General features: G+C 41.6%; 1 protein-coding gene across 1 annotated transcript in view; it reads left to right on the top strand.

The window, feature by feature from the left end:
- The first annotated feature begins 2,789 nt into the window (after window positions 1-2,789).
- Window positions 2,790-24,059, top strand: part of PLCXD3 (phosphatidylinositol specific phospholipase C X domain containing 3) — a 27,327-nt gene continuing 6,057 nt past the window's right edge. Inside the window, exons 1-2 of the mRNA XM_014309092.1 lie at window positions 2,790-2,862; window positions 3,994-4,702. Coding sequence (XP_014164567.1) covers window positions 2,790-2,862; window positions 3,994-4,702 — 782 coding nt within the window. The remainder of the gene's footprint in view (window positions 2,863-3,993; window positions 4,703-24,059) is intronic.

Here is a 24,059-nt window from a genome sequence, read left to right as displayed (position 1 = left end):
TGTGCAGCCTCTCACCCACAGCACCCCCAAGCCCTTCTGGGCAGGGCTGCTCTGGGGCTGGTCATGCCCAGCCTGTGCTGATATCAGGGGTTGTTCCAGCCCAGGTGCAGCACCAGCACTTGGCCTTGTTAAACCTCGTTATATTCTCATGGGTTACTTCTCAAACTTGTCCAGGTCCCTCTGGATGGCATCCCATCCTTCAGGTCTTCTGGCCTGTTCTGTAGTGGACAGCATTCTCTGTGCTTTCTTTTGTTGTTGATATATCAGCAGAAGCTGTCTGTTGCCTTTCCCATCCCTTGCAGGTTTCCTTTCTCAGCTGTGTCCTTCTTAAATCCCTCTGTGCTTTGTCCTCTGTTCCTCCCTGGCAACCTGTCCTTGCTAAAACCTTCTGTAGTGGCTTAAGTTTGATGCCACTCAGAAGTTACTCCTTCAGCCAAACTTGCCTCCAGCCTTATCTCCTTGTTTCTTCGCTCTCTATTCATATGCTTTAGGGAAGTTGCTTTTCAAGTTCAGCCCTTTCTGCTGAGTCCCTTGGCATTTAAGGTAATTGAGTTCTTCCAGGCTACTACTTACCAATTTCCTGAACAAGCCAAGACAGTTGCTCTGAAATCCAAGATCTTTCTTCTGCTTTTTGCCTTCATTGCTTTCCTGAGTATTTCAAATTCTTATTTCTCCTCGTAGTCACTCAGTCTAAGGCTGTCATCAGCCTTTATGTCCCTATCAATTTCTTCCTTAATTTGTACAACATCCAGCAGTGCAACTTCACTACTAAAAGGAATATCTGCAGAAAAAATAAGTCTCTGATGCTCTCTGAATTTCCTTCACTCTGCTGTTCTGCTCTGCCAGCAAGTGTCTCAAAATTCCCCCATGAAAACATGTAATTATGAAGTTTCTTCCAGTTATTTAAAGGCTTCATCCACTTTCTCTTCTTGACTGGGCTATAGTATGTGCACACAACCTTAACCCCTCATTTGCTATCCCCATCATGCTGATCCATGAGCCTTCTTCCTGGACTTCTTGGATATGCTGGGTTGTTGAAATAGTGGGAAAACAGCGTGCAATATTTTAAGAAAATTTTAGACACTAAGTAAACTGGTGAGAAAATATGTTTGCACACAAGAGGAATATCATCTTTTGCTTCCTGAATGACTTGGGATGAGTAATTTCCCCTGTTTGCCTCTCCAGGTCTCAGGCTGTGAAGTCTCTGTGGTACAGACCTACCATAACAGAGACAGATGATGTGCAAGGGCTGCCACCTTCCAAAGATTGCAGGCATCATTGCATTTGTGTTCCTAAATGTAGCTTGTGTCCTCTCTTCTTAGAGGCTGAAGTTTGGTGGTAGAGAGAGCCCGTAAGAACACTTTGCAGTGAAAATGTAGGAGGGAAATGTCCCTATGCACAAAAGAAATATTTGGAAGGAAACATGGTTGCCAAAAGCATGTTTTTACAGGATTCCCTCATTACCAGGAATATAGTGATTTTGGGCATGACAGTGGAAAAGATCATACCCTAATTTGCTCTGCTAAGTGTAAGGATTTTGAATTTCTGTGAGTTACACAAGTAAGCTATCTGAGACAAAAAGGCATGATTAAGGCAAAAGGAAATGTAGATGAGTGCATGATGAAAATTAATATTTAATTGACCTGTTCCAAGTAGTTTTACACATGGAAAGACAAAGTATTTGCTGTATTTTTTGTTCAGGAGGAATGTTTACATACTTTTGAACAGCTGACCTCTGCTTCATTTTGCATCAACCAAGTTAAGCCTTATTTCCTTTTTGTATTATGCTGTAGGGCTTCCTTGTTTGGGTTACAAAACATGAAAATTCTCAGAGCACTGTGCGGTCTTCTCATTACCATCCACATAGGAATACCTATTTTTAGGCTCAAATATGTGCACAAAGACTTTAATGAGGAAAAAATATTTTTCTGACCTGTTCTAGTTGCAGTGTTCAGGTATTTCTAGCTGTGATGTTCACACACACACACGCACGCACACTTCTCTGTGTTTTTCATCACCAGTAGCTAAGAGCTACCTGTTGACAGGTTGTTCACCTTAGTTTTCTGCTGTGAGAATTGTGCTGCCTTTCTTGACTAAAGTAGTTTTAAGAAGAATTTTAAACCAATATGTGCCTAATGGCAGCGCTGCAGTCAAGTTTAGCTGCTACCTTTTCTGCAGCTTCAGGTTGCCCATGTCTGCAGATCAGAAGATAAAAGACAAATGGTTTAATTAGTTTTAACACCATTTTGAGCCTACTGCTCTAATCAGTTGATCAGGTTTACACAGGTATTTAATCTGGCATAAAACTCTACAAAAATAAAATGGGCTTCAATGGACAAAGGGGGGGTTTGCAAAATCCGTCCCTTCCTAATATCAGTAGCTGTGCCTTGTTTTAAACAAGACTGGATTTACTTTGATTTCTAGATTAGTGCAGGTTACACTGAGCAGAATATTTAATGCATCTCATTGATTTTCCCTGTAATACTGTTGATACACAGGTCATTGCTCTAATAATTTGTTTTACCATTAGAATTCTGTATGCAGATCTAGTCCCCAAGGATATCAATGTGTAACCAGATACTGCATGATCTAATCAGGTACTGCAAGAAATACATTATCACTTCAACACCTAGCAGTAGAAAGCTTCATCAAAATGGAAAAGTTATTTAACTTTTAAAGCAAAATGCAGTTCAAAGAGACAACCATGAGAAGCAGATGTGTACAAAATTTAAAGACATTTCTCAGATTAAACAAAACCAAATCCAAGCCAGAGTCTAGGATGATTTGTCATGACTCCATTTGTTGTTAAAGAAGAAAATGTTATAGCTGCTGCTTCAGTTTATAGGGTTTATACCAGTTCAGGTAAAGTAGCATCACTCTCAGAAATGACTGACTGGCAGAATTTCATTAATGTGATACTTACTTGCTACAGCATGCGTGCTTTGGAAAGCAATTTTGAAAAGCACCTGCAAAAGCATTGGTGACAGACAAGACCACTGCTGTGAACTCATTTGGATATAGGATTTGGATCTCTGAGTGCCTAATACTGCAGTCCATTTCCAGAATACAAGTCCTGCTGACTTTGAAGGAGTTTTGCAGGCAGTGTGTCTCAGTCTGAGCAGCAGACCTGCTTGCTGCTGTGAGTCTGACCAGAACCATCTATGGCTGGAATAGCAGGTGTGGCTCTGCCAGCAGCTGGACAGTGTTTCTGTGTAAACTGCCAGGTGCAAACACCAGGTGTTCAGCTGGGTAATGGTTGACAAAGGTGATAAGCATCTCCTAGGGTCAGCTTATAACTCCATACAACTGCTTTCATGTCGATGTATGAATGCTGAGCATCGTTAATTTGGCTTTTGTCTAGGTTTCTGAATTTTATCAGTGGAACACTGCTATTCTTGGCTCTACCTCTCGTACTTATTTAGCAAAAGAAAGTAAAGAATTTTAGAAGTAAATTTAAGAAGGAAAACCATTTAGTAACCTTGTGTATGACCAGATGAGACTTGATTTAAGATAGAACATAAAATATTTATGTTCCTTGACATTTTTCCAAATCCTATTTTATCTGGCTATAAAGGTATGTATGGAAGGATATTGGTTTGTTTTGGTTTTTTCCTTTGGTTCTACAGACTAAACAGTGCTCAATTCAGTGTGCAGGGCCAAACTCTCCTCCTTGGCTCAAGGGATTTGTTGTGTGACTTGCTTTGCTACCAGAATTGCTTTGATCTTCAGAGACCACTGGGTTCATTGAGCCTAAAGGCATAAGTAAGAGCTGGAAGAGAGTGACTGAGCATCCAGACAAGCAGTGAAACAGATTTTCTTTCATGTTCCTACAATGTGTTGTTGGGGCAAATGCTGCCAGACAAATGTACTGTTGTTGAGGGAAAGGGCATGGGGGTTGGTTGGTGGGTGTTGGTACACCCAAATTATTTTCATTGAGAAAAACCTACTAAAGGCTTTTAATATATTTTTTATAATTTTTCTCTCTTGTTTTAGGGTCTCATGACTCTTTTAGCTTCTACATTGATGAAGCCTCTCCCGTTGGGCCTGAACAGCCAGAGACGGTCCAGAATTTTGTGTCAGTTTTTGGGACTGTGGCTAAAAAGCTGATGAGGAAGTGGCTGGCTACACAGACCATGAACTTCACCAGCCAGCTGGGCGCAGGTATAAGGTATTTTGATCTCAGAATTTCCACCAAGCCCAGAGACCCAGACAATGAACTCTACTTTGCCCATGGTTTATTCAGCGCCAAAGTCAAGGAAGGTCTGGAGGAGATCAACGCGTTTCTCACTGAGCACCCGAAAGAAGTGGTCTTCTTGGACTTCAATCATTTCTACGGGATGCAGAAATGCCATCATGAAAAGCTTGTCCAGATGCTCAAAGACACATATGGAAACAAAATGTGTCCTGCTATATTTGCCCACGAAGTCAGCCTCCAGTACCTGTGGGAAAAGGAGCACCAAGTGCTAGTGTTCTACCACAGTCCAGTGGCCGTCGAGGTGGCCTTTCTGTGGCCAGGCCAGATGATGCCAGCTCCCTGGGCAAACACAACAGATACGGAAAAGTTGATTCAGTTCCTGCAGGCGTCAATCACTGAAAGAAGGAAGAAAGGCTCCTTTTTCATATCTCAAGTAGTGCTGACACCAAAGGCTAGTACAGTGGTGAAAGGGGTTGCAAGTGGTCTCAGAGAAACGATCACAGAGAGGTGAGTTTGTGACTGGTAAGGTGTGCTGACTGCGCTGAATGTGTGTTGGTGGTGCTGTTCTTCCAATTCTTTTTAAAGGCACTCTAGCAGATGAATTTCTTCCATGCTACTGTGGGCTAGTCAGAACTTGGCATAATCCTAAAATATTTAAAGAGAAACATATTGAAGGACAAGCTTTTGCATCTTGAAAGAAAATCTGCCACTGAAGCACAATGAGATATTAGAGGATTGGCTTAACCTTCTCTTTTTTCTGAATGCAGGTTTTGCTTATTTGCTTTGTTTTCCAAATGTGGTTTCTTATCATAAGCACTGATTATAATGTCTAGGATTTCATTACTGGAAAATCTTATCTGTATGATCTAGACAAATCTATCTATATGATCTAGATAATTTTTTATTTGTGTCAGGCTTCAGATATTGGATAAAAAAAAATTTGTCCTGGCTCATCAGCAAAGCCTGATGCTGTAGGATTTGCTGTTACACACCTCAAAGATGTGTGGTTTCTCTGGCTCGGTACCATCACACATTGTATTAAAGACAGCAGGACACCATTAGAGAGAATTTGACTCCTTAAAGTCTTTCTTCATTTACCACACAGGAAAGAGATGGCAGACCATCATATAGCTTCTGTATATGGAATAGCTTGTTGACAGGCCATTAGTTGTTATATTACAGAAAAAGCCACCTGTGCAAGACATGTATTATTTATACCATTCTGACTTTGATAAATCACAGCCAGTTTTGAGCTTAAAGGCATGTATATGTGACTGTGTTCTTGACAACTTGGTAAGAAAACTGAAATTTAATGCCAAGATGCAAGAGCTATTTTCTTTTTCTCCTTAAAAATAAAGAAGGGTTGCAGAGTGTAAAAAAAATTGCAATGAGGGTCAGTGGCCTGCTAATGTTTTGCTCTCTTCAGGGATGTGCCTATGAGGAAATTCTGTTGGGAGCATATCTCCTTGTATGAAAGATGTAGTGTCTGCCAAGAAAACATGCCTCATATTTGGGAAAGGTTGAGCTGTTTTCATGGCAGCTTTCCAAAGCAGCTCTTGACTTGAAAAAATAGGTAAAAGCTTCACCTGACATGGTAAAACACTGACATGGAAGGTTTTATGGGCAGTGGAACATGATTTAGAAGCACTTGTGTGACTGCACTTGCAGCTGTTGGAATATCTTTCATCTGTGTTTTAGGGGCTCCATTAGGCTGGGGAGTGTCCCTCTCTCCTGAGTCTGAAGAGCACTTCTCTGTACTAAAACACTGCTTTGTTGATGGATTTTACTGATAAACACCTTGTTGTTAGGGAACTTTATCCTCTAGTAAGCATCTTCCTGAGTGTTCTTTAGAACATGAAGTAGGACAATCAGGAAACTAACAGGTTGTTCTTAAATCTTGTTGTATCAATAAAATAGCCATTAAACCTCATTTTCTTCATCTTTGGCTTATAATGTGCTTTTTAGAAGCTGTTTGTAAAGCAAAGACTTGAAATAGATGCTGAAAATGTTTGAGTTTTGAATATCCAGAGCCGTTGAACTCTTAGTATGCCTTTCCCAACAGCAAATCTTGAAATTGTAACTACTGCCAAAAGCCAATAAGTAATTGGACTGAAAAACCTGGAAATGTTGTTTTGCCAGATTTTAACTGAGACTTTTCACATGATCCCCAAGTGTGTAGTCACATTTCTACATGAAAAGTTGTTTCCTTTTTTGTATAATTCTTTTAGCCCTTATGAGAAAAATAGACCTTCAAAATAATCTCCAAGGCCAATATTTAGTCTTCCAAGTATGGCATCTCATTTTTAATTTTTACTTTAATACAAAAATAGACTGTAGGAAGAAACAGGTTTGAAATTTATGATAACGTTGATAGAAACTGAGCCTGTATTTTGAGTTAACTGCTCTAAAAGTAAACATCAAATATGTTCAGAAGTGCTCCTCATTTTGTGAAAATTCTGTTAAAAATAAATAGGCAAGGAATTAAAAGATGAAGTACAATTTACGCAGTAGAATTTGCACAGTTGTCTTCAGTCTACCCTGCCTTAATGTTTCAGTAGCTTAAAAATATGTAATCCACACCAAAGGTAACAAGACATACATTCCAGCTGTGCTGTGTTTGTCACCTTGAACCATCACTCAGTAAAAACATTATTTTGTCCTTTTCAAAATAAATACCCAGACCAAATCCCATCTTTGTGTCCAGGTAGATAACATATGTGTTTTGTTGCCAGTTACTGCATAAACTTATATATTATACGGTTTCTCCTTTTTAAGAAATGCTGGTGAAGAGCCTTACATTAAGAATGCAGTTATCTTGCTTTTGGAAGCAGTTTTGTAACCATACTTGGATGGGGTTCTTCCCTCTCATTGGAATTTAAAAGTTCTGAATCCAAATGAATAAGGTTGAAATTTTCAAATAATTCTGGTGTGGGGGTTTGTTGTTTGGTTTGGGTTTTTTTCCTAAATTAAGTATTACATTTAAGAAATGTTCCTTTTGCATTTTGAATAAAACATATAGTAATTTCTTTTGTTTTGTTTCTCCACCTGCACAGTGACCTTTTACATATTGACTTCATCTTGAAAATAGGGCAAAGCATAGATCGTCTCAGATGCAATGAAACATGCCAGGTTTTGATCTCTGAAGTTGTTTTTTAATAATGAAATTGTTTATGATTTGAAGAGCTGTGGCTGCCTTGGAGGCAGAGCATGGTTTCCCTCAGTCACAGCATCCATTGGACTAGGGAATCTGTGAGCAGACAGCAATCCCATCCGGACTCCATTCTGCTGTTTTGCAGCTTTCTTTGGGAAAGAACACAGTGAAATATTCCTCTTAGCCAAGATGGTTGGTTTAATGGCTTTTCGTCATGATTGCTTGTGGTGGTGGAGGTCCATATGTACACTGCAGTAGAGCAGCCTTCCAAGGCAATATATTTAAAAAGGGGAAGAGATGTTATTCCTTAGCCTGTTCCCTAGAGCTCAGGTATGCAAGCTGTGAGGCCCAAAATAACCTCAATTAAAAAAGACCCAAAAAAGCAACAAAACATTTTCATGCTCCTAAGACTTAATTCAGTGAAGATATACCAAGAGTTTTCTAGTGATAGTGTTTGCTCACAGGGTTTGCTGTCATAACAGGCAGTATTCTGTGGTACGGTAATTAGAAAGAAGGAGAAATTAAAAGTTTTGAAGCTTTCTGTCTTGCACAAATACATGAGGGAAAAGCTATTTCTTGTAAGGTCTTCCTAGGACCACAGTTCAGTGTAACAAAACTTGGTAACGCAGATTTCACCTTCACTACTTGAATGAGGAGAATTGCTTGCATGTGTGCACATTATGTTTCTTGGATTTGATGAAAAACTTTGAGGACTATCAATGTGTTTCCAGGCTTAACATTCTGTCACACACGCAGTTTAGATGCCAAGAAATGCTCTTTGATTAGCAAACAATATATGCCAAATGAATTACATTTGCTGTGCTCATTGAATTAACTTCACAGTGAGGCAGCTGCCTTCAGTATATCTGAAAGGTGGTTGTGAGACACCCTTTTGATTAGTGTAGAGCTGTTCCTAATAATCTAGTTTGCTTTCTCATTTGCAGTGAAATTACTAATTTTATCTATGACACTTGAGACAAGTGTGATACTCTCTTTGTTGTCTCTGTCGTTTATTAATGTTGCAGAAGAATAGATCTCCTTCAGAGGATGCAGAAATCCTGTGGTACTTGTAAAGCTTTCAAAAAATAGAAAGTAAACACATACCCTGCCAATTGTCACTTGATTTCCAAATTAATCTCTAAGGATAATGTTCCCTGTGGCTCACATATGACTAAATCCTTGCCTACCCTGCTAAAGCTTCCTCCTTAGCAACCAAACCAAATTTAAAAAAAAAATGTCCTGCACATGAGAATAAACCTTTTTAAATGGAGGCAAAGCATCCAATTCACACTATTAACAGAAGGGATGGTAAGTAGGCCACAGAAACTGTCAGGAGAAAATCCATCTCTGGGTACAGTTGTGAACTAAGCAGAGTCAGATTTAGGTAGAGTATGGATGTTAGATGATTAGGTGGATATTGTATGTAAAATGATTCCTGAAATTGCAAGAAGTAGATTTTTTGAGTCAGTTAGTGATGGTGCTACACCTCCGTCAGCTGAATTTTTGAGTTTCTGCGTGACAGGAAGAGTGGGAATTGATCATATTTTAATCCCCACTCCATATTGACTGATGTAATTCTTAAACGATTTTGTATGAAAAAGAAAAACCACAGAAATGGCAACTATGTTTTCCTAATTCTCTGCATCCTTCTTGACTGTAACCTTGATGTCTGTCTCTGCAAGGGAGCAGCAGGCTCCAGTGAGCGGGTTCCAATTTTACAGCTCAAAGCTGATGTGTCAGCTCTTTAGCTGCTGAGAGGGGAGGGGAGCCTCAGTCCCTCACTAATGTGTGTGGTACAGGCATGCCTGACCACACATGTTTGCCTTGGGACGCAGCTGTCTTTTCCTTTTTTTCTTTTTTTTTTTTTTTTGGTTATTATTTCCTGACCACAGAAGGCACAGAATGGCATTCTGGTATATTAGCAAGCTATTCAAAAGAACTCTGGGCAATCCAGAAAAATCCTTAGTATTCCTTTCTTCCTCAAACTATGCTTAATTACTTGTCCAGTCTTTCTACTCAACAGGCAGTCACTGTGTTTTGCACAGAGAACAGCACAGGGAGATTTCACTGGAAGAATCTATCTACCACGTCGACAGGCCTGCACACTGAAACCCCCAATGGGCCGTGTATGTGTAGTGGCATTTCATCACGGACCATCTGTCTGCATGACAATTTCAGTATAGCATTCCCACAGGAAGGGCTGTGTGGTTGTGTCTGATGGCTCTGGTCGTGAACTTGGAACAGTATTAAATTGTCACAAAATACAGGAGCACAGGTTTTTAATGGCTTTGCTAAAGTATTTGTCTACACACCCAGTAGCAGCCTGTCGGATTTGGTGGAGGAAGAAGGTCGGCGTGGTGATCGCCACGGTGACCTCTGTGATCAGTGGCTTGGCTTCTGGGTGTTTGTTTGGGGCAGTTGTTCTGATGTGTTCTTGTGGCAGGTATGGGTTTCTCACAGTTTTTCCCTCTGCTTGGTGTGCTTGTGAGTTTTATGATGTTGGGCCTCAAAACACCTGCTTACAGTTACTGTGTGTGCTGTGTGACTACTTGTAAATATACTTTATGTTTTCCTGTCGTTGCACTCTGGGCACAGTGTGGCCCTGCACATACAGACAGCAGCAAGTGCTTTTCATCACAAAAAAGGAAATGTTCATTCTCTCAGCTCCACTGCTGTAAGCTGTCTCTAACATCTACTTGTCTCAAAGATTTCACACTTCACTCTTTATGGCTGCTGTAGTGAAATTGCAAATGTCTCATTAAGTCACTTGGGTTTCCTTTGATCTTTCTGCATTACTCAGATCACTAAGGAAACTCAAAAGCTAATAGATGCTAACAAGTGCTGACCCCAGGGAAAATGCATTTGCTAATATTGGGCCTGGGTCTGTGTAGCTGCTTCTACCTCATTGTGAAGGAAATGGTTCCTTGATGGGTTGATCATTCTGCTCTTCATTTATAAGGCACAAAATGAACACAGAGATTTACACAAACAAGCTTTTCCAGATATATTCACAAAGTGGTGTTCAAGTTAGTAATAATTTTCTGTAAAGCAAAAATGTTTCACACAAACACAAGCAAAAACAAACTCAGTACATATGGCAACGTCCATGTCTCTGTGTTGTGTTAGCTCTTGCATGCTGCAAACCACTGCTCCCAACCATGCTAGTCTACTTATAAGTAGATCTATGTGCACATCCTTGTCACAGTTTAAGCAGAGAACTGGACAGTTCTGCACGAACTAACATGCTTATTATATGTTTGGATCAAGCTTCCGAAAAAAAAACCCTTCCATTTTTAACATTCTGTTGCTGCTCCACAGTCCTAGAGGGATAGGATGTGAATAGAAATGTCAAAACAAAATCCTGTCAGCTTGTAAAACGATGTTGAACACGCTGTATCATTTTTGATTGGTTTGAGCAATTCTCAGCAGCCTCTAAAACCTTAGAGGGCTTTCAAATGCAATCTGGAGAGAATGCATCCCCACTGTCCCTGGAGAAGTCACCTGCATATGCCCAGCTTCTGCAGCGGGTATCTCCACTTGGCTGGCAGGAAAGATTTAAGACAGGAAGGGGTGTTAAAGGAGCCTTAGCGACAGAAACCCCTTAAATCCATTTTCAGTAGGTACACCAAGCCTGCAATTAATTTAGTTACACGCTTCCCTGTGCTTACAAATGAGTAGCCTTTGTGGGCTGAGTGAGCAGTTGGCCATGCAGGCTACAGCCAGAGATGTGTTGGATAAAGCCTGCAGAGGAAGCAGTAGGGATTCTGGCACACTGCTGCCACAATTGTACAAAGACATCACTGCAACAGGGGTGCTGGAAATAGTGAAAGCAGGCAGGACAAATGTCTTGTTGATGTACCACCTTCTGTATAGTGCAGAATTTGCATAAGCTGTAAAAATGCCCATGCTTTTCTTCTGCTAAAGCAGAGATGATACAGTTTTTTCCCTAGGAATTTAGTAATGTCTGTGGGTTGCAATGCAATTTTTTCTTAAGGAGCCACTGTCACTGTGAAAGATGCTGGTTTTATTAATACAAATCCTTCAAATATCCAGCCTTCTTTTATTGATCTTTTCTTTACAACTTTACTTTTAGGCAAATTTTTAATAATAATATTTTTCTCCAGGAATGATTTTTTTTGGAGGGGGAGGGGAGAGCTAGGTCTAATACACAAACTTGATGTAGTCAAAGTTTATAATAAGAATTTAACTGTAATTATAATGATATAATTGCATGTATTGTCCTGGGTTGTACAGTTGCCCTAGAGAGTACAGCCTGTTATATTAAAATGTCTTTCAGTATTTATTTCAGACACTAAGAAAAATAATAAAAGACATATCTATAAGATGCTGAATGATCATACAGTGGGATTTGACCTTTGGCAATATTTTAATACTGTAGCTGTTGATCTGAGGGTTTTTGTAGCTAAGCAACTGTCATCCAGAATGTATTATATCATAAAAGAGTATTAAGATATGAAGGAGACTAAGTAGTTAGAGTGAAATAGGAGCCATGGTGAGATGCAGGCACTTTCCTATTGAACACTCTTGTTTTCAGAGGTATAGCACAAAGGATGAACCTTACCATGATTTGTTCCATGGTGGGGTATTGAAACCTGCACCCTGCACTCTCAGTTCTGTGAGCAGACACTGTTGTGTAGTAAATCAAGTATGAAACTTGATCTTCAGCAACGGACACATTAATTTTGTTGCTGAACAGCAAAGAGGGACTGCCACAGATCTTTATTCTCTTCTTACTTGGAGTTAGAATCAAAAAGCTTGGAAGAGATCTCAAAGATCAAATCCAACCTTTGACCAAATACCATCATGCCAAGTAAACTGTACCACAAAGTCCCATGTCCAGTAGTTTCCTGGACACTTCCAGGGATGGTGATTCCAGCACCCCTTTGGGCAGCCAGTTCCAATCCCTAAGCACCCTATCAGTGAAGATATTCTTCCTGAACCTCCTGATGTCCAGCCTGAACCTCTTCTGGTGCACCTTGAGGCCATTTCCTCATGTCCTGTCACTGGTTGCCTGGTAGAGCAGGTCAACCCCACCATGTTGCAACCTGTACAGCTTTGTAGAGAGCAAAAAGTTGACTGCTGAGCCTCTTTTTCTGCAGGCAAAACAACCCCACTCACTCAGCCACTCCGCATTGACTTAGTCTCTAGACCCTTTCTCAGCTCTGACTCAGTCCAGCATCTCCATGTCTTTTTTCAAGTGAGGGCCCAGAGCTGGACACAGCACTGGAGGTGTGGCCTCAGCAGTGCCCAGCACAGGGGGACAATCCCTGCCCTGGCCCTGCTGGCCGCACCATTGCTGATCCAGGCCAGGATGCCATTGGCCTTCTTGGCCACCTGGGCACAGCCTGGCTCATGTTCAGCTGCTGTCACCAGCACCCCCAGGTCCTTTCCAGCCACTCTGCCCCAGCCTGTGGCACTGCCTGGGGCTGTTGTGACCCAAGGGCAGGACCTGGCACTGGGCCTTGTTGAACCTCACACCACTGGCCTCAGCCCATGATCCAGCCTGTCCAGATCCCTCTGCAGAGCCTTCCTGCCCTCCATCAGATCAACACTCCAACCCAACTTATTTACACACTCTGATGTCTGAAACTGACTTCTTTGCTTTTCCAGTGAGACCTGTTCAAATTACAGCTCTGAGGCAAGGCTGTAATCCCAAATGATTCCTGCAGTTGTGGTAGTGCTTAAATAATGGGAAAGTGGTCATTTTGTCCAGAGTGTTCACTGCTGTTTCTCGGGGTTTGGGTGGATAAGAAAAGAAACTTACCTCCTTATGAGCAGGCTTTTTTCTCAGAGCTAAGGTCATTATGATTTGTCTTGGATTTGCATGTCTTACCAGAGAAAACCAACTACAGGGCCATTTCTCTGTTCCCTGCTTTTGGCTGAGGAAAATGCTGAAACAGCGAGGACTTGGCTGCTCATGACTTTCCATACTCTCTCAGCTGACCTCCGCTGTGTGGGTCTTGTGCCAACCGCCCCGTGTCAGGAGGAGGCTCTGCCTCTGCTAAAGGAGCACGGTTGTCACATCCTTTCCTTAGCCCCTTTCTTCACCTCTCTCCTCTCACATGCTATTTTTAATTAGATTTGCTTTTTTCCTCTAAATTATTTCAAGTAGTCACCCCAGCAAGCTTAGTTTCTGCTTCAGCCACGTGTGAGATACTGGTTAGGGTTTGGGTAATTAGGGTGAAAATATAAGCCTGAAGCCAGAATGTTGCCAGGCTTTAAAGATGGTAAAGATTTAGGAGAGGGTGTTTCATACCCAGGGATGCTGTTTCAGGCTGTTGTCAGGTGCCAGGCAGGTGGTCCTGAAGCTCATTGCTGGAATCAAGGTACTAGTGTGTTGTCCAAGACTGGTGCTGTTTCCATGAAGAGTAGGAGCACGTGGCATGGGGAGTGTCTGTGCCCAGTTAGTTAAGTGTCCTTCTGCTGGAGGGAAAGGATGGGACTCAGCTGAGAGATGTCAGCAAGGTCCCTGCAGTGGCACTGCAAACAAGAGCAGTGCCTTGCCTCTTGCCCTGTTTTCACACCAGGCACAACGAGTTCTTTTGAGCCTGTTGCTAATTGCAGCTCAGAACATTTGGTTGATAATGATCTTTCTTGCCTAGTGGCATTTGCTGCTGGCTTCCTCCCTCCATCAGACAGCGTTTCACTGCTGTTTGTGTCTGGCTGTGCTGGAACAGGAGAGACGTAAATCCAGATGAATGGTTTTCTCTTGGTGGTAAGCACCCTCATTTGAGCTCAGCAGTCTGAGGAACATTTGTGGAAGTATTAATCCATGTGATGAACACCTGGTTTTGTTTTTGTTTGTTTTGTTTTTTTCTTCTAAGCTATTTCTCGTAAGAAATACAGGTGGACTGTTTGAAAAATACTTTTCAGCTCTGGAAGGACATTGTTTTTCCTTTAGTAACTGCAAGTATGAGTATCCAAAAGAGAGCTACAAAGATGCTGAAGAGTTTAGAGGAGATACTGTATGAAGAGAGGCTGAGTTCACTTGGCTTGTTCAGGCTGGAGGAGTCTTAGAGGAGACCTCATAGCGGACTGGAACTTCGTCACAAGGGGAAATGGAGAGGCAGGCATTGGTCTCTTCTCTCTGTTCACCAGTGACAGGACCATGGGCATGGCATGAAGCTGTGTCAGGGGAGGTTTAGGTTAGATATCAGGACAAGGTTCTTTGCCTGGAGGGTGGTCAGGCACTGGAACAGCTCCCCTGGGCAGTGGTCCAGCACCAAATGTGATGGAGTCCAAGAAAAGTTTAGACAATGCTCTCAGGCACATGGTGTGACTCTTGGGGTTGTCTTGTGCAGGCCAGGAGTTGGATTTCGATGATCCTTGTGGGTTCCTTCCAAGTCAAGATATTCTATGATTCTATGAAATAATGCATTGAATGGACTGACACCCAGAGTCAGTTACTGTAATTTCTTCTCAGTAACTTTCTGGATTCCTCTGCTGCTGACAGCCAGCACTGACTGTACCAGCTGCCCAGCTCTTCTGAGAAGAGAGGGTGTATCTCTGGAGATACATTCACATCTGCTTGTTGAAGTGGTGTGTGTTTTTCTCCAGGCCACGCTTTGTGAACTTGTGTTGTCTCATAAGTAATGTCTCTGTTGACACACGTTATGCACACGCTGGGTGACAGTGACAGAGGTTATGCAGATCTACCCCAGCCTGTGCTGAGGCAGAGCTGTGCAAGGTCTGTCTGCTGGTCTTTGATGCAAGACAAGTGCTTAGCCAAGACTGACCACTGTTAGCCTCTGGTGCGAGAGGTTTACTGGAGGAAGAGGAGTGCAGCATCTCTGTGATGAATGTGCAGCCTGGTCTGCATTCCATGAGACGAGCGTGAGCCGCTGCGGGGCTCTCAGGCACCTATGGCTGAGGTGGCAGGTCTGCTTTTCCTTGTGTTGATGAAGCAGCATGGCTCAATGCTATGATGGTGGAGAAGGGAATGACTTCTCTTGGCAGCCCTTCTTCCCAGATATATCGAGTGAATTGGCATTAAAGCAGGGAGGAAAACCACTATAAGAGGGAGATCAGATCTGTGTTCTTTTCAGGAACTTGGTAGTATGTAAGTGTATGGGACCTGATGAGATGCATCCTAAAGTCCTGAGGGAATTGGCTGTTGGACTGCCAAGCTGCTGTCCATGGTGTTTGAAAATTCATGGCTGTCAGGGGAAGTCCCAGGTAACTGGAAAAAGGGAAATGTTGTGCCCATTTTTAAGAAGGGTAGAAGGGAGGACTCTGTGAACTCTGACCTGTCAGCCTCCCGTCTGTGCCAGGGAATATGATGAAAGAGTTCCTCATGGGAGTTACGCTAAGTCACTGGGAGGACAGGGTGGTGATTCAAGACAGCCATCACAACTTCACTAAGGGCAAGTATTGCCTGGCCAACTTGCTAGGCTTCTGTGATGGAATGACCAAAACAGTGGGCAGGGGATGCCATCTGTGTGGGCTTGTGTAAAACCTTTGACATGGTCCCCCACAACATCTTTCTCTCTAAATCAGAGATGGATTTGATGAGTAGACTTTGGTGAATGAGGAATGGCTTGGATAGATATCCAGAGTATAGTTGTTAAAGCTCAGAGTCCTCCTGATGGACATCAGTGACAAGTTGTGTCCCTCAGATGACTTTTAAGCATCCATTTTAACCCAAACAGTTCAGTTATTCCATGACCTCTTTGCTGAAGTGTTTCTCAACCACGTACCTCTCTTTTCTTCTCTCCATGGGGATTTTACTTTATTGCTGATGCATCCTCTGTAGTCCCTTGGTAAATTTTTACAAGATACATAATGTATTTTTTAGTCTACCTTTCCCTGTGGTTGGTAACCATGGTTCATTGCTGTGGAGTTCTTGTTAAATAAAATATGAGATCAATTCAAAAGTTATCAGTATTACTGGAAACATGAGACTTCTCACAATGTCTGCCTATTTTTAGTGCTGATCAGAACCAGTAAGAGTGCTCCAAATCGACAATAAGTTTTGTTTTTAAAGCTAATTTGAGATCGCATCAGTGGTATATTTTTTAATATTTTATTTCCTTTGTTAAGAGTTTGGTCTACAGTTGTTAGTTTTTTAGATGTGACATCAAGTGCATGTTTCTGTGACTTTTTTCAACCCAAAGATTACAAAGCCATTTTTTCTTTTTCCCATCAATGCCACTTTTTATTGACAACTACTGGTATTTTAAAGTCTACTCTTTTTTCTTTTTTTTCCCCCAAGAATGTTCCTTTTAGTGTTTTTCCCCAGGGAAAAATCTATTTTAGAAAAATACATCAAAATATTTCGATTTTCACTCCTATTAATTCTGTCTTGTCTTCAGATTTATGTTACACTCTTAATTGCAATATTTAATGCTGTTTCTATATTTACAGCTTTTAATTTTTTTATTCAGAAATAGGTCTTGGACATTATTTTGTGGAAAGGCCAAAGTTTTTGTTTCGCTTTCTAATATGAAACAAAATCACATTTTGAGATGCTGGAGCTTCACGGAACAGCAGATCTTGGTTTCAGAATCTTGGTTTCACATCTATTTAGTACCACAGTGGATGTCTAGCCCTGAAGCATCCAGTCTTTGCCTGTCCCTTGGTATCACAGTTGATCAAGTGACAGTCTTTATGTCCCATTATCCATATCCATTTTAAATTTGCTCATGACTATTAGAACCTACAGTTTTATCTGCTGTCTACAAGGTGAATACCACCAGCCCAGCAAAGCACTATTCACAATGTTAATTAACATGGTGTGCACAATCATAAACAGTGTAGAAGGATGTAATTCTTCAGGGAGACTCTATTGTTTAAGTAATACTGTGGCGCATTTCAGGATGCTTTACTGTTTTGCGGGACAAATAAGTCAGAATCTGTCCTTAATTTTTCTCTGAGAAAGTTCAACTGCTTTATTTTGGATAGAAGTTAAATGATCCAACTGCTTTATTTTGGATAGACGTTGAATGACCCAACTGCCTTCTCTAAAATCTAAAATTATTTGAACTCAAGGCAGACAGCATATTGGCAGATGTAGTCTAGAGGCAGTGATTCAGGACAATGCAATGTGGAAGAGTCTGACTTAGCTTTTTGACTGACTGCAGTCTGTCATGTTATGATGCCACTGATGGTAACATCTCAACTTTTCAAGACTGGTTGCTCTAAGTTTGAGTTAAAAGAAAAGATGAGTATTATTGTTTGATTACAAAATATGCCAGTAATGAATGTTAGAAAGGGTTGCTCAGAGGTCAGCAGAACTATCTAACAGAATGAAAGAAGCAGATATTATTTCCTCCAGTGCCTCCCCAAAGCCTTCTCTTCTCTAGGCAGAATAGCCCCAGCTCTCTCATACTGATCATACTGATCGTCTTTGTGGCCTCCTCTGGATCCATTCCAACAGGTACACGTCTTTCCTGTGCTGAGGACCTGAGAGCTGGACACAGTGCTCCAGGTGAGGTCTCATGAGGGCAGAGGGCCATAATTACCTCCCTTGACCTGTTGTCACCCCTGGGATGGCCCGGTGCAGCTGGTAAATAATGCATAATGCAGTTGGTAAAGTGTAAAGTAGTGTATTATCAACTGAAATGGAGTTTGGAAATCAGAAATTAAGTTGGACTTGTTAGAAGTACCAGACTGTAGAAATGGTAGCTTTCCTCAAAGACCCTGGTTGTCTTTAGTTTTGCCAGTAAGGACCTTGAATTCTGCTGTAAATAAGGGAGTTTGCTGCTAACACAAAGAGTCTGTCACTGTAACTGAGGAAAGCTGAGGGGTAACATATAGCAAGACCTGGATGCCTGCAGGAGAAGTGAGATGAAATTCAGTAGTATAAAATGTAATGTCATGATGATGGGAGCATGCTCTGTTAAGGCAGGCTCTCATCAGCTGGGATTGCCAGGCAAGGTAGCTGCTGTAGTGTCACCCATGGTTGGCTAAATCTTAGCCCTTGTGTAGAAGAAAGGGTGGTACCCTCGTGTTATGCACCTAGACATTTACAATGTGCACAGAAAGAGGCTGACACTACCATCTGAGGTATGATAGGATATCTTTTTGGATGTTCAATGCAATTTTGGTCATCCTTGTTCTGAGTAGATAATACTGGCACAGCTGCAGAGAGGAACTACCAACTAGGTTAAACGGGGAGTGAATTGCTGAAGACATCAAGAAAGCTTGTCTTGTTTATCCTGGCACAGTGGATCCTGAGAGATTCTGTGATTACCTACTTGCTGTAAATGTCACGAGAATAAATACCAGTGTGGGAAAACAGTTTAGGCTAAGGGCCAGCATTCTTAGAAGAGCAACACTGACAAAATAAATTTAAGCTGGAAGTGAGAGAAGGGCTCCCTACAGTGAAATTTTCCAGCTGGAAAAGTGGGAATGAGAAAACTGACTGCTTTTAAGATGAGCTTCATCAACTTTTGAAAAAGGAACAGAGATCACTGGTTAGCAAGTTCCTCCTGGACACCATTCTACAAGAGAGTGTTGTGGCTGCTAACCTGCCTTACCATGGCACTTACTGGAGATGGGAGAACATCACTCACTGTGCTCTGCTCCCCGCTGGCCCACTTGTGGGAGCCCTGGAGGAAATCTGGTCTTGAGACATGGGATGGGGACTCCCACGTAGGGGTGGGGAAAGAGGGGCTCTTACAGTATTAATTCATGACCCCACTGATTATTGAGAAACCAGAGAAGCCTGTGTTAGGGGCACAGTTCCCACCTCAGCAGAAAGATAACCTGGTGAGCCTGTCTCCTCCAGCTGTATCCAGGACAAACATTTCTCACTGGAAAAGAACAGTGACTATTTTGTAATATCTCCTGGGTGCTATATTTTAGATAATTATAATTGGCATAGTAAAGGGTTTATCATATGAATGCTTTGGGCTTATTAATTCTAGGTTGTGAGGAAAGTTAAGTAGAAGGAATGAGGAATAGCTCTGGGAAGGCTGCTCCTGGTAAATTATTCTCAGCAATGCCCAGGATGCTGTTTAGGAGGATAGTGCCTCTGGGATCCAGCTGATTAACAAAGATGGTTTAGCTGTGGGAGTCCAGAGCTAGAAGCCAGAAGATGTATAAATTATAATAAGCAGCTTGATCCTTCTCTGTGCTGAGGTGAAGCAGGTTTTGTGGAGGAGTTAATAGGTGTGTGCCTGTGGTCCAGGCACCAGGCTGGCAGAAGAAGTGATGCCTCAGGTGTAGAGAGGTACAGCAGAGGGGAGTTTGTGGGCTAAATTAAATGTACTGGGAAAACAGAATTGTGAATGCTGTTGATTCTATTTGTGAAATGGGACCAAACTTGAAGACTAGTTGTATATGAGAAAAATATGTAAGAAAACATTTACGTGTGATGTTTTCAACCTTAATGTTTTAGAAATATTGAAGTGTTTTGACAATTTTAAGAGACCAAAGAGTGAGAAAAGAATGTTTAATTGGCTGTGCTGAACATGAGCTACACATTTAATATATTTTTAATTAACTGAAAAACTGTGTGTTCCTATGTCATTTTGTTTCCACCATCTAATTTTCTGACTTGTTTTAATCACAACATCATTCAAATCAGAGCTGTAATTATGCCCAATTTCTGTTACTTGGATGTGCTGCCTGAAACCCTTACTATATTCTTTGCTTCTTGCTGTCCAAATAGCACTAGGGATGAAAAACTACTATTTCCCTTCTTTGGAGGTCATTCTTTCTCTTATAATTTTGCCTTTCAACTTTTTTAGGTGGATTGCTTCATCATAATCTGTTTGCTGAATGTTTTGTGAACAAAGCACATTTTCACCTTTATTCTAAACAGTAAGAAAGTATTAAACTCCTGGGAACCATAAGATGCATCTCTTTACTGTAACTTTCTCTTGTTTGAATATGATTATTTTCCTTGCATTTTTCAACTTTGCCTTCCAAATGAATTATTCTGCATAAGTCTTTCTGAATAACATATTGTGGAATATACTGAATAAGATACTAGGGCAAACAGTCACCTGCAGATTTTTCCTTTTTGGTTGTCTCTGTATCCAATAGCAAAGAATTAAAATATTGGTAAGATTCACTTTCATTTAAAGTATCTGCAGGAAGAAACAGTTTTTCAAGCTACACTATTAGTCTGGAAAAAAAATTCATGTTTTATCTGTTTACTTAAGTAATTTAGATTTGTTGTAGCAACGATGTCAGTGGAAACTGAAATGATGTGTGAAATTCTGTTACCAGTTGTACAGCAGAGAAATAGGGCTGGCAGTCAGAAGTTTCTTACTGAACCTTGCCCTCCACCTAACTGCTCTGCTTTCTCTGCTAATGTTGCATACCTTTTTACTTTTACTAACTTTTCTTGTTACTCAAAAGTGGGATTTTCATATTCACTCTGCTAATTCATTTGTGTTTCAAGGTTCTGGGCAGGGCTAAATGCTTGTAAAAATCATCTCTCTACTTTGATGTGGTAGATTCTCTTTCATTGCTCTCCACATTAAATTTCAGAGTATTTCCTCCATGCAGTACCTTCTACTTTTTTTTCTTCTCTAAATCTCTGTCTTGTTTCTTGAATAATTCAAATTTTGCATTTTCAAGAATGTGAGTTTTGTAACAAGGAGATGAGCCAGCAGTACCAAGTGAAACTCCGGAATGGGGGGGTAGCTGAAGAGTTCTATGCCTCGAGTACCCAAATAAGTTACTCAGCAGGACAGCTCATTGAAAGATCCCAGATAACACACAGTGGCAGCTCCTGGAGAAAACAAAGCTCTTGGCAGAGTCTGGTGGAGGAAGCCTTAGTGGTGAATGGTCTGGTACTGGCTACAGCATACATCTATGTCCAAGGAGTTCCAGCTCTGCTGTCAGATTCTAACACCTGACTTGGATGCTTCAATACAGTGATTCAAGTGTAATGGGTATATGAATAAATCATATCTCTTTTTTTAAAGAACTAGAAGACGGGGGAGGAAAAAACCCCAAACCTGTAGCTATTCTTTTGATTGGTGACAGATATTTGCTTCTGTAAAGCAGAGGTTTTCTGTTTCACAGACAGTGGAATAAGTTCCAATTCCAGTTTCCATATTCCAGGCATATTGTCATTTATGTGAATTTTTTAATGTTTCTTGAACACTCAGATTTTTATGTGGAACTGGGAGCAGGACCAGCTGTCTCACACGGATAAAATATGCCTCATCCAGGTACCTGTCTTAATGAGTGTTCAAGCTTTGTGTTAGGGCTACAAGAGGTGAAAAGGGCTAATGACTGAACACTGCTCTGACCTCCCTGATCACCACTCTGTGATCTCCAAGAGATAACTGATTAACATAGAATCATAGAATGGTTTGTGTTGTAAGAAACATTTTAAAGTTCATTCTATTCCAGCCCCTGCCATGGGCAGGGACACCTTCCACTAGATTTGGTTGCTCAAAGCCCCATCCAAGCTGGACTTGAACACTTGCAGGTATGGGGCACCTGTGACTTCCCTGCCTCACCACCCTCATGGTAAAAAATTGCTTCCTAACATCTAATATAAACCTGCTCTTTTTCAGTTTGAAGCCATTCCTCATGTCTCGTCCATGCCCTTGTGAAGAATCCCTCTTCAGCTTTCCTGTAGGCCTCATTTAGGTACTGGAATGTGCTCTATGGTCTCCCTAAAGCCTCCTCTTCATGCTGAACTATTCTCTCAGACTGTGTTCACAGGAGAGCTACACCAGCCTTCTGCTTCAGTCCATCATCTTCATGGTCTCCTCTGGACTTACTCCAAGGTCCATTTCCTTCTTGTTTTGGGGGCTCCAGACCTGGATGCAGCAGCCCAGGTGGGGTTTCACCCCAGTGGAGCTGAGGGGCAGAATCCCCTACTCCAGCCTCCTGGCCCCAGTGCTCTGGGTGCAGCCCAGGTTGACTTTCTGGGCTGCAAGTGCACATCGCTGAGCCATGTTGAGCTTCTCATCCACCAACACCCCAAAGTGCATCTCTGCAGGATTGCTCTCAATCCCATCAGCCCCCAGCCTGGGGATTGCCCTGGCCCAGAACCTTGCATTTGACCTTGACCTTCATGAGGTTTGCACAGACCTGCCTCTCAAGCCTGTTAAGGTCCCCCTGGATGCCCTCCCTTTCCTCCCATGTGTTGATTGCCCCACACAGCTCAGTGTCATCATCAAACTTGCTGAGGGAATCCTCAATCCCACTGCCCATGTGACCAGCAAAGATGTTAAGCAGCACCAGTCCCAATACCAACCCTTGGGGAGCACCACTTGGCACAGCTTTCCGCCTGGACATTAAGCCACTGACTACAGCTCTTCAGGGGTGACTATCCAGCCAATTCCTTGTCCACCAAGTGATCCATCCACCAAATCTATGTCTCTTCAATTTAGACACAAGGATATCATGACCATGTCAAATGCTTTGCACAGCTCCAGGTTAGAGAAGCAGTTGATGAGATTGTCTAATTTGATCTGCTGAATCTCTGAGAAAAAAACAGCCTTTGAACAGAGACATCCTCATAGCAAGTAGTACTCTTCCTTTAAATCCTTTGGCTATTGTGTATTTTCCATGCAAAGGTAACTACATGTTTTACAAGCCTTTTTCAGTCATATGTAAAAGCTAAACACCATGGTTTGTATGGCAGCAGCTCAAACTTTTAGCTCTGTCTTTGCCACTTCAGTTCCCTACTGCATTAACCAAGAGAGTAGCCAAGATACTAGAGTTGTCTCCTTAAAGAGAGCTCTTATATTACAGAGTCCAATGAGTCTTTTTCCTCCTGCCTGTATTCCTAATGCTATTAGTTAATGCTCTAGATGCAATGGCTAAAAACAGGGGAAAAGGGAAAAATAGGATGTTGAACATTAATTATCTCCAGAAACCACAATTTGCTGCTATTAAATATCCCATTGCATTTTTGTACAAGATGTAGGTTTAACAAATTCATTTTATAAATGAAACCCAGAAAGCCAAGGCCAGTTCAATCTGAGAAGGAAGACATCTGGCCCTTGGTGACTCTAAGGAGTATGCTGCTAAAAAAATTACATTAAAAGATGCATGTGACACCAGCATGCTTGTCTGTGTCATTTGAATAGATGCATTTCCAAACTGTATAAACCAATTGAGGATGACTAAATTACAGACAAGTTTTTCAGAAGAATAAATTCAAGGTTGTTTGATATTAATGTAGGTTGTTCTTGCAACATGGCAGCTCATGTGCAGTAATGTCCACACAAGATCCAGGGAAAGCAATTCCCATTCAATGTTGCCCAAATTTTCTGGTTTGAGTCAATCTGACCTTGGTGGTTCCAATTTTATGGCAATGCTCCTGCTGCCTAAAGACGATCCAAGAGTTGTGGAAGTGCATCTGAGGAGTTCCTTTCCAGCCTTTTTGTGCTGAGCTTGTGTAAATCTCTGTGCTTCAGTTCATTTGCTCCTTGTTTGTCTCATTTCAACAGTTAGTGAGGACATGTTACAAATCAAAACTTGTCAATGAATCAAGGACAGAGGGAGAGCAAAACCACTTGTTCTGTTTCTGTTAATTCAGACTATTTCCATGTGCTGTGTTAATTTTGTCTCTACAGGTCTATTAGCGCAACTGAGAGAATTGTAAATTTTGATCAGGGAGTGGAAACAAATGGCTAGCATACAAAAGAGGAGGACCTTTTAAAGTAGTTTCGCCACAGAGAAAATTACGGTAGAATGGTGTACTGTGGAATGGTACCTCAGGCTCATCCTTTGCAGGGAAACTTATTTACAGATGCAGAGTAAATCTTCAGC

Source organism: Geospiza fortis, unplaced genomic scaffold, assembly GCF_000277835.1.
Source record: "Geospiza fortis unplaced genomic scaffold, GeoFor_1.0 scaffold163, whole genome shotgun sequence".
In the NCBI taxonomy this organism is placed as follows: Eukaryota; Metazoa; Chordata; class Aves; order Passeriformes; family Thraupidae; genus Geospiza; species Geospiza fortis.
This window is presented reverse-complemented; position numbering and strand designations above follow the sequence as displayed.